The following is a 12,099-nucleotide window of genomic DNA, read 5'->3' as shown; positions in this document are numbered from 1 at the left end:
AAATATGTAAACCTCCATTGAAGAAAATGTCATTCTTTCAATGTTACTTCCATTTTTATAAAATTTTGTTTGAATTTTAAATGACTTATTGTGTCTTTACTAAGTGCTTACAATAATTATTTCTATCGTATCTTTATATTAATGTTATCTCAAAAAATATTTCAACTATTGGATTATTTCCTTGGGCAATTTAAAATTTAACCAGTCTTCATCTCAGTCTTTCTTCATCTTTTTTTAAAAATTTATTTACTGTTAAATGTCCTTATAATTTTAAATTAATTTTGGTATATATTATCAAATATAGCTATAACTTTAAACTTTCTCCCATACAGGGAATAAATAAAAAATAAACGCTTAAAGCTATAGAAATGATTAAAAATTAGAGTTCAGTGGAACTATTAAAATCTTTACTAAAAATTACTATTATCTAAAATTTACTTTCAACAAATTAGAATATAACTGGTTTAATTAAAAATAATTTTATTTTATTGTAGACTGTTAGTACTGCAATGTTCAACTATGTAAGTGCTCCTAATTAAAATTTAGTTCTTTTCCAAAATTAATGCATAATAAAACAGAAACCAAAAACTGTTTTTTAGAATAATGTATTTTAGTTTTAAAAATGTAAAAAAAAAAAAGATTATTTAATCATGTACTGTTTTATACTGTTTATTGAAAATCAGTGAGTGATATATTTCAGGTATTAATAACAGAATGAATTTAAGTCATTAAAAATGTCAAATTATTTAGTATGCAAACCCATAATTCAAAATGTAAATTCCATTTATCTAAAACTAAATTCCCAACCTCACTAAGGGAACGTGTTCACTTGGCTATCAAAATTTAGGTAATTTCTTAGTGCAAAGAGTTTTTTCAAATTAAAGGGGATATTGTTTGCTATGCATAGTGTCTGAAAAAACTGTGGGACAAAAGTTAAACATTAATTAGTTGTCTTCAATCTGTATTATATTATTCTATATTATGCTATATAATTTAGTACATTAAGAGAAATCTCCAGATAATTTCAGGTGCCTGGTCAGCAAAAGTCTCTGCTGGTTAAAATCATCGTCGCATGTGAATTTTTCTATTTTCTCTATTGTCTAAACCAGTTTTTTTCAATTCCAGACTGTCTTTGTAGCAGCTTTGACATCAACCATGGCGGCATATTTTATATGGTGTAATTTAAATTCTATGATATATTATTGAATATCTGTTTGCAGTTACTCAAAAAAACTTCATTGTCAGGTCATGTGAAATCTATACTGACACAGTTGAATTAGCAGTTTTTTTCCTTTTTTATTGAAAATTTGGCAGCTATTCATTGGTTTCATTAATACCTCATTATGAAGAAGTTAAATCTGTCCAAATAAATCATAGTGCAAGATAATATCACAATACCGGCAAGAACAAAAATCTTACTTCCTGGATCCATAGCTGAAAACAGAAATTTCAACTACGGCATCATAGAATATTCCAGGAACTGTTATAGGCCAAAAGGAGCACTAGTAGCCTCAGCACTCATCGACCTGTTGAGGATCGTTATCCCGGTGAGAGTTCCCAATGTAACTGAGAAAACGAGAGTGATTGCAATATGTACTCCAGTGACCAGTATTAAATGAAAGAGTAACACTCCAGAAAGCATTACATCAGAGTTACTGCAGAATATGCAATTAAACGATGAAGAGAAGAATGCTGCTGATCATGTCATTAAAGATCTTCAAGATGTTTTCTCCCGCTCCTCTTCTGACGTGGGTCGAACTAGTTTGACACAACATAGAATCGATATTGCTGATCATACCCCGATCAAGCAACATCCAAACTTCTACCGATTGCTAAACAGGAAGAGGTATGAACACTCTTAAAGGATATGGAAGAAGGCGATGTCATCGAGCTTTCAGAAAATTCATGGGCATCTCCCATCTTTGTAGTCAGAAAGAAAGACAGCTCAACAAGATTTTGCATTGACTATTGCCGGTTGAATGAGGTTACGAAGAAAGACAGTTACCCTTTTCCTAGAATTTCCTAGAACAATATTCTGTATATGCTTTCTGGAAGCAAGTGGTTCTCAACACTTGATCTAAAGAGGGGGTATTGGCAGGTAGAAATATATCCTGATGACCGAGAAAAGACTGCATTTACTACAGGACAAGGACTTTGGTAGTTCAAGGTGGTGCTGTTTGAACTTTGCAATGTGCAATGCACCGGCTACATTCGGGCGCCTAATGGAGACTGTTTTGAAAGGTCTTTCCTACGAGGAGTGTCTGATATACCTGGATGATATCATCATCGTCGGAAAGACTTTTGAAGAACATCTAGATAATCTTAGAAAGGTACTTCAAAAACTGAAGGAAGCCAATCTAAAGTTGAGTCCCGCTAAATGAAAATTATTCAGACAGGAAGTGATTTATCTCAGACATGTCATCTCTGCAGAAGGTGTGTGCACGGATCCTGAAAAGGTGTCAGCTGTTAAATCCTGCAGATGTTCCGAAAATGTCCATGAGCTGAGAAGCTTCTTAGGGCTTTGCACCTACTATAGAAGATTCGTCAAGAACTTTTCTTCCATCGCAAGACCCCTTCACAAGCAGACAGAGAGCAAGCAAAAGTTCTTGTGGACAAAAGAATGCGAGTATGCATTTAACAACTTAAAGGAAGCTTTAACTTCTGCTCAAATCCTGACATATCTCAGCTCAGCAGACCATTTATTCTCGACACAGACGCGAGCAACGAAAGTGTCGCTGCTGTTTTGTCCCAAGAAGTAGACGGCCAAGAACGTGTAGTAGCTTACTGGAGCAAGTGCCTGTCTAAACCAGAGAGGAATTATTGTGTCACCAGGAAAGAGTTGTTCGCCATAGTCAAAGCTGTAGAACAGTTCCATCACTATCTATACGGCAGAAAATTCCTGCTCCGCACCGATCATGCATCATTGACCTGGCTTTTAAATTTCAAGAATCCTGAGGGTCAAATAGCCAGGTGGATACAGAGACTCCAAGAATATGACATCACTATCCATCATCGTAAGGGATCATCACACGGAAATGCCGCCTTGCCAAGAAAACTGTCGATATTGTTCCAGAGTGGAAGCGAAATACGAGCTGCTGACTCCGGTCGCAAAACAAATTACAACATCAACATCGGCTGATCGAGAACCGTGGAGTGATGATGAAGTCAGGAAAGATCAGCTGGAAGACCGCGACATTAAACCCATAATTGATCTAATGGAGTCATCAAACAGAAAACCTACCTGGCAGGACATTTCTATCTGTAGTCCTACAACCAAACAATATTGGGCACTCTGGGATTCACTTCACATTCGAAACGGCGTCTTATACCGGAAATTCAAATCGCCCACCAAATGTGCCTTCATTGCCTGAGGAATATATTAAAGATCTCTAGGCTCGGTTTGAAGAGATGCACAACTTTGTTTGAGAGCGCGTCAACTTGGCGATGGAGAAAATGAAGACCTGATACGACACAAGAGCTACTGAACAAATTCGAATTCCACAAAGGAGATAAGGTGTGGTTGTGCATCTAAATTAAAATGGTTGATTCTGTTAAAAAGTGATGTGCTTCAGTTTTAGATGGATAATGATGTGTTTGTGTAGCTATAGTTAAATATGTCTTATTGATTCTAAATATCAAAGTAATTAATCACATTCTGAAAATTTAAATTATCTGAAAATCCCATTCATGTTTGGATCGTATTTTTTGTAATTTTTTTAACATTTGAATTAATGCCAAAACATTGATTTTAAAACTTTTGTTAGCATATTTTCATTACATTTTGTTGTATTTCATATAACTGATATATATCTTAACATTATGTTAATTGATATTAATTTTCCTGCCAAAATATGTATAATTTTTATGAGATATGTTTTTTTAAAACTGTCCTTTTTCCTTTTTTAACAAATTTTTGTTTAAAACTATGTTTATCCCCCTTTTTTTAAAATTCTTTTTATATGTTTGCTTTCTTAAAATTTGGAATTTTTTCAACTAATGGCAGATAGGTAACCTTAAAAGTATAAGAAAAATTACAAAATGAAGTTAGCCAAAAAGCATGGAATTTACAACATCTAGTTATATATTAATATATTTTACATCAGAGTCCTATTATAAATAGTAGTTATCATCATCACAATCATGCATTGTAAAGTGATTAAGTCATTGTCATGTATTGTTATTCACTTAAATCAGTTTGTAGTTATTTTTAAATGGTGCCATTGTGCAGCATGAAAACTTCCAGAAACTTGGTTTATGGCACAAGAGCTCTCATTTTTGTCATATTTCAAGATTGGCAGCTATAATAAAATATAGTATCCACCATTTTGATTTGAAAGTGCACTTCCAGTAGTTAGTGATATTTGTACGTGTGATTTCATTTTTACTTTTTGTTCATTGTGTTGTTCTGTAATGTGTATAATTCTGATTGCTTTGTTTCATCATGTCAAACAGTTATTAATGTTTACTTCTCTTCATTAAAGGTTTTAGATGTTTTATGTCCTATTTTTCCTGGGTCAGATAAGAATGGAATATCATTTGGTACATGATTGCTGGGCTTGCAACCATGTATTTAATGATGAAACATTTTTTATTTGAAATGTTCTGTCACCCCTTAATGTTTGCTGCATTAATTTAGAAACATGCTGTATGTTTTTATTAGGAAGAAGGTGATTTTTGCTTGCTTTTGGTGGATTATATAAACTAAAATTGGCATTGTCTGAAGAGTGAAATGAAAATGCCATGTTGCCAAACACAAAAACAACAGAGATTCAAATAAACTTTATATACATGGCAATTCTGTATTTGTTCTATGAAGTTCATTATTGACTAATTATTGATTTTAAAGATGTTTTAGATGATTTCTAAAACTCAGTTTTTATAAGATATCATAACATTTCTTAATCATTATTATTAATTTGTTGTTCTTTAAAAATCGCATTATTCCCCATAGATATATGCATGCCATTTCCTCTTGTTCACCGAAATGAATAGAACCTTATTTTTGTTGAAATTATTATCAGATAATATATGTATATTGCCATTTACTAAATTTAATTATTACAGTCAAATGAGTCTCCAGGTACACTTTTACAGTCCATGATCGAATTATATAGGTCTAAATAATTCATAATTGCTTTTTAAAATGTAATATAATGTAGTTAAAATTATTTCTTAAAAAAACATGGTTAAAAATTAAGTTATTATCTCTAAATATTTTTGTAACAAGTTTAAGCCCCAATAGTGGCTAAGTGGTTAAGACTGAGGAATATTGACACTTGAGGAATATTGACTGAGGAATATTGATGTGAGTTTGAAAACTGGCAAATTGGCATGAGTCCCCACCCCCTACCCAATCTCCAATGTGTGATATGAATCCAATCCAGTTTTGTTTAGAGGAGTCGTCTGCAAAGGCATGCCTCCCATTAGACAAACAGCTGTCCTATTCAAGTAACCTAACTTAATCTGGCAAGTTAAATAAACATTTTTTCTCGATTTATTTAGCAGGAATCTTTCATTGGATTCTTTTGGAATAAGCAGAGAAGGTTTTTTTTTTTTTTTTTTTTTTTTTTTTAATGAACTTTTATTTTTTTCTTTTACTTAAAGCTAATGTGGCAATTATGAAACCTCTTAGTTGCTTCTTAATTTCATGTAAATAGATAGTCTATTTTCATATTTTAACAAAATAATGTATTATTATTCTATATTTAAAATTAGACAAAACAGTAACCATATTCTGATGTAGATTTTAAACAAAGATATTGATTTCAAGGCGAATCACAAATCCCTCTCCTTCAGGAGGAAAAAAAAAATAATTGAAGTTAATAGTTGTATTAGAGTACTTAATGAAACCAAGAACTGTAACAGAAAATTTTTGTACAAGCAGTGACTGATATTTTCTGTTTTATATTATTTAATTTTTCAACTGCTGACTTCCTGAATTACTTTTACATCCTTACTTTTTTATTTTCATTTGTATCTTAAAATAATTATGTAAATTATCTCATTCTTTGCATTCAGAATAGTTTTTAAATGTCAATTTGAATGTTTTAAAATTTGAGAAGGGGAAGACAGCTGGGAACTGTTGATGATGTACTGTTGAAATGTATATCACAAAATATATTTTAATTCCATGTCGTAATAGTTTTTGTGCATTGATTCTGCTCTTATTTTATATTTTTAGTTTCAGAAATTGAACTCTGTTTCAGCATAACAGAAACTTAGATAATGAAATGTTTTACAATTTTGTAACTGAACATTAAATATACTTTTACTTTCTTACAGTATTATACTACTTCAGGTATACCAGACAGACAGTTAGAACCTAATATATGTGCTGTTTGTGGTAATACAATTCTAGTCCAAGATAATTCCACTGCCATTGTAGAGAAAACATATAATTTAACTTGTGGTCATACGTATCCTTTTAGTAGTTACTGAATTTATAAATTTTGATTTTAGCACCTTAAGAGTTTTTGTTTTTAACATGACTTTTTTTTTTTTTTTAATAGTAGCTTCTTACTGCTGATGATTTGTTTTGTTTAGATCAGAGTTTCTTAATCACGAGACCTGCAGCAAGGGTCGCCAAAAATTTTAGCTGTTTTGATATTTCTTTAACTTATTATAATAATTTTACAATTACAAGTATTTTTACATAATGTATCTGAAAATAGATAAAGATAAGACAATACAGACAAATAAAAAACGAAAATGTTTTGACTCATTCTTTTTATAATATAATATAAACGTTCATTTTGCTATTTGCTTTGCACGTGGCGCTGTCATTTTGTCTGTTACTTATTTAAAATTTTCACATTGTTCTATGTCTTAAAATTATAAATTAAAGTTAGTGACCTATAACTGCAATAGTATATTACAGTACAAGTGAAAACAATGACGGTTTCACTCGCATATGTGTCGGATTTGCGTAATGCTTATTGTGTCCAGAGGTCACGACTGAAAAAAGTTTAAGAAGCCCTGGTCTAGATAATACCTTAATTGATAAATGTGTATAATTCTTTTCATGTGAATATAAATTTTGGTAATTTAGGCATTGGCATGGGATTTTTATGATATTATATCCCTTGTGATAAATATTTAACTCTCTGAGTGGTATGGCTCATGAAGATCTGTATTTAAACAGCTTGTATTAGCCAAATGTATATAATTGCTTAGTCCAGAATATGTTTTCTTAAGCTTCCAATCATTAAGATGGTATTTGCATTATTAAAGAAAGTTAGAAGCTAAATATTTTAAATTATATGCTTCTATATACCAACTGGAAAAAAAAAAAAAAATCGTATGACCAGACAAAGATGTTCATGCCACTCAGGGATTAAGAAACCGTAATTTGCACTTCAAAAAAGCTAAAAATAATCTTATTAATATTTAACAGTTATGAATTAGTTTGATTTAAAATTTGTATTGATAATGACTTTTTTTGTGTGCTGTATATTCATATATTTGAAGTAAAAGAAATGTAAAAACAGCAGTTGTGGCTGTATGTTGTGGTATTCTGGGCTATCTTATTAGTGGCTGTCCGATAGGGACTATCTTACTAGAACAATGGGAAATGGCCCAGTATTTTACTTAAACAGCTTAACCCTTTTACGCGCGTTGGTCGCGCCTTGAAACCACCATTTTCCAAATTCTTTTTCTCCTCTTTTTTCCAAAATTTTTGAATGAAAATGAATTGATTACTGATCTTTTACATCTAAATAACACAAAATGACTGTAGAATCATATATGTTTTTTAAAATTCGTTTTCGATGAGACAAAATAACTTCCTTTTATTAATATAAACAACTTTAAATTTCAAAAGTTAGTCATCGCACATCGTGATTTCTATCATGAACAATAAAAAATTGCAGTATTTAAGCTGCATATATAAAAAAAAGACCTCTATATGTATGGCATTTGCTATGTGGTTTCAGGGCGCGACCACTGCATCACTAGAGCATTGTGCACAATGCTCTAGTGCGCTCTAGAGGCTCGGTGGTCGCGCCTTGAAACCACTGGCGTTAGCTTCTCAATGGCGTTCGCTTGCTTTTCAAATTGGAATGTTTATTTTTACCCGGATATAGATAAAGGGCTTTGAAACCACAGAGTTATTTTATTACTAAACAGTACATGCACCTGCCCAGTAATAATGTCTTTCTTTTCCAAATAATTTTCTCTAACATCAACACACTTGCTTCCCAAGTTAGTATTGTGATTTTATAAATTATTTCCTGTGGTTTAAATTTAATGTAAATATACTTTGCTATAATTAAAAATAGAAATTACGTAAAAGTTTTATTTAAATTAAAAATATTTTCTGAATATTTTGGGATGAAATACGAATAAAATAAGTATGAATGGGAAACGAACGATCCGTACAAAGCCAAAAAGACCAAGCACCCCCTCTCCAATTAACATAAAAAACCACAAATTTCATGTACTGGATGAAAAGAAACTAAATAAGGCTGTACATATACCAGTGAAATTTAAATCCAGGCAGTGTACATTTTGTAGCACGAGGAAGAAACCTCATAGAACAAGATTTATGTGCGAAACGTGCAATGTGGGTCTATCCAAAGAGACAAAACATGCTTTGAACAGTGTCACAAAAAAAAAAATTTGTTCTTTGAAATTAAAAAAAAAAAAAAAAAAAAAAAAAAAAAAAAACACTTGAGTTCTTTTTTATCCTTATTTTATTGAGTTTTTTAATCCATTTATCCAAATGTCCTTATTATATGTAGGTAGTTATATTTTCATTGCTATAGAAAAAATTACATAAATGTTTATTTTTAAATTTTTTCTGATGACTTACTTTATAAAATAATGTAAAGAGTTATATATAATGCAATTCTTACATTTTTTTTAAATCCGTAAATTTCGTCATGTATTGGAAACGCGCGCAGAAAATTTTAAGTTTTTTTTACCTACTACATCAGTAAGTTTCAAAGTCCTAGACGTGCGGTGGTTTCACAGTGCGACCACCACCCACAGAACAATGGGCAAGAGTAGATTTTTTTTAATTCATATATTATTTGTCTCTAGGATCATAATATTCAATTTCTAGAGTTTTTAGTTAAAAAAATTATAAAAATAATATCGCGTGCATCAGTGGGTTAAATGCTTTGAGAGAAGTAAACCATTGATGTGATAAGAAATTGAACAAACCACTGTGCTGCTTTTCATGAGTAAATATTAGATGTAAAAATTTTAGTTGTATATATGAAACAGTGAATTATTCTACTTATTATAGATCTGAAAAAAAAATATTTCTGAGCTTACTACATTAATAAAAATGAATATCACTTGATGGGGGGGCCCTGTAGTGGTTAGAGGAGCCTACTGCAATACCAAAGGGCCCGAGTTTGAATCCTGGAGAAATCATGCATGTTTGTAAATGTACAAACAGCATGCAGCATGGCTGTAAATACACGGCGAGAGGAAAGTTCTCTCGAGAGGTTGATGGTAGGAGAAGAGGGGTAAAAGACCCTTGGACCCGTTTCCCTGGAGTGTTCACCATCAATATTGAGGTGGAACTGAGTAAAGTTGTACTGCCATCTGTATGGTGCTGAAGGCTTTAGCCTACGATGAGCACGGTCTTGCTCTCTTTGCCATGATGAATTTCGTAGGCTGGTTCTGATGATACTGCCAGACAAGTTACAGAAGTAACAATAACACATCATATGATGCTTCAGTGTGAATATAGCAAGTGAATAGTTCTGGTTATTTATTGGATTTCACTGAGGCTGCTGAGTGGTGGTGTTATTGAATAAATGTTTAAAAGCTGTTGTTATTTTAACTCCTTCACATCCAATCTGCCCGACACGGCCCTACATTGAAACAACCAGAACTGCACGAAAACGGTCGAGATTGTAATCTTCTTTTCTTCCCTCCCCCTAAGTTTTTCAATAGCAGGTGCACTTTCCCCAAATGCATTGTATCAGTTTACTGCAGACAGCTTGTCCTAAGAGGTTTTTTTATCTTTTGGCTGATCGTGACATTTCGTTGTTGATTCTTTTGTGGTACAGTGTGCTTTTAAGCTTTAAACAGCAATAAAAGAGCAGTTTAAAAATTTAAGGATTATATTTATTTTTAAACAATTTATTCCTTCCTATAAAAATAACGAAAATAAACAAAATCTCAGTCGTGATCATAACAAAGCCAGAAAGGCTTGTTGATCTGACCCTCAGAATAGTTTTATAAAGAATGGGATCAAAGGCTAATGGAATCTTTGTTAGAAAGTACAAAGGATGTCATTTGAAATGTTTACACCTATGTTCTGCGCTAATGGACGGGGAAGGGAGGAAATTGCTGTGAAACTGGAAAACTATTTCGGGCTCGGGCGGTTCGGGTATTTTGAGGATACAGCTTAGCGAAGGGTCTGGATTTCAAAGAATTAAAAATAGATACATTTTATTGAATATTAAACAACACTGTAGAGAGAAATTAAAGAAAATATACCGCAGTCAAGATATTTGTGATCAATTGAAAATATTATAAATTAATTGGCAGTTGTTTGAATTGTGACTCTAGTTTTTCCACAGTCTGTAAAATATTTGGTATTATCAGAAGCAAAGGAAAACACTCATCAAAAACTTGATTAGAAACATATTAGATTATGTTTAATAACAATGCATCCTACTTACTGATTTATTTTATTCTTACAGATTACAAAAGTGAATTTCAGATATAGATAATTGCTTTAGTTTATTCAGTTCCTGTTCGCTTGATAAGGCCTTATTTTTTTTTTCTTTGTTGGTCCTTAAAAGTACTTATTCCTTGGCAGAAGTGTGTATGAACACTATAGCAGACCTTTTCTTATAAAAGCACATTGACTTTTATTGGTGTCTTTTATGAAAATAAGTTTTAAGTGTAAAGTTCTTGTTCAAGAATCTGAATGTATTTATGACTGAAAAGAGTGTAGAATTTAGAGTGAACTGTGTAACTAGTCTCTGTACTTATAATGAGCTTTTTATATTCGGCTATTATGAAAGATTGCAGGTGCTTTTTCAGAGTAAAGCTTTGGATTTGCCTTATGCATTATTCACAGAAAAACACTTGCATAAAAAAAAGTTCCTTCACTGAATTTACATTAGAATGTAAGCTGAATACGATAAATCTTATAAAAACATGGCCATTAACAGCATGGTTTTTCAAAAAACTCTGTGAGGCTGAGAACTGGATATATTCTTTGGTTCTACTATTGCTTCTCATGTTGCCTTTCCTGTGACAGTTTATTATACTATTAATTTGAACAATAACGGTAACTCTTTTTCAAGAGTAAAAATACAAGTATGCCAAGCATTTCACAGAAACAATTTTTAAAGAAATGAGCATTCTAGTGCAGTATCCTTGACAAATTAAGTGTATCAAATCTCTCCCTGAAGGTATATAACAGGCATATCTTGAACTTATAGTAAGGAAAATTTTAGCTTCTTTGGAAGCTAAAAAGGAAGGGAAGGGGTATCACAGCTGTGAAGATGGTAGCATATAGCAGTAGAGTAGAGTGCATCACCAGTAGAGTTTATAACCTATAGCCTATCTAACCGGTAGAGTTGATAACTTGTTGAAGAAGAATATCTTTTTGAGCTATTGAAAGCAAAATTTAGCAATATGAACCTGACTCACTTTTGATTTTGAGTGAAAGATGAATATCCTCTGGTAAGTGATTTAGATCAGTGAATCTTAATTCCATTTTTTACATATTTGTGTGACGATAGGCTTTTTATTTTATGATTGTTGAGATAAAGCAAGTATCATGGTAAAATGAAGGGGCTGTGTCCAATTTGATTCCAAGATTTAAAAAGATATGTTGTAGATCATGTGCTTATCCATTTCCCTATTTAGATTTGTTTATTTAATGATCTGTTTGTTCAAAATACGAGAGCAGTCTGAAAATGTAGATAGCAAATCAAATCAACCGAATTGTGGGTGGGGACTTGTTTGGGCATCCCTTGATAACTACCAATTAAATTTTCAGCTATTTTGAATGCAAATTTTTTGTTTGACAATTACTTTTTTCAGTTGATGTGACCATTTTTTCAAAAATGGGAAAGATCAAGTATTGTGCTGTCATTAGATATCTATCTTTGAAAGGTAATATGC

General features: G+C 31.9%; 1 protein-coding gene across 1 annotated transcript in view; it reads left to right on the top strand.

The window, feature by feature from the left end:
* The window catches only part of LOC118203661 (E3 ubiquitin ligase Rnf121), a 74,515-nt gene that overhangs the window by 42,696 nt on the left and 19,720 nt on the right, over positions 1–12,099 (top strand). Inside the window, exon 6 of the mRNA XM_035375938.2 lies at positions 6,283–6,416. Coding sequence (XP_035231829.1) covers positions 6,283–6,416 — 134 coding nt within the window. The remainder of the gene's footprint in view (positions 1–6,282; positions 6,417–12,099) is intronic.

The sequence above is a fragment of the Stegodyphus dumicola genome, chromosome 9, assembly GCF_044657685.1.
Source record: "Stegodyphus dumicola isolate Sdum_Otavi_A_Nest chromosome 9, ASM4465768v1".
Lineage (NCBI taxonomy): Eukaryota > Metazoa > Arthropoda > Arachnida > Araneae > Eresidae > Stegodyphus > Stegodyphus dumicola.
Note: the sequence above shows the minus strand (reverse complement) of the source record. Positions and strands in the feature narration are given on the sequence as shown.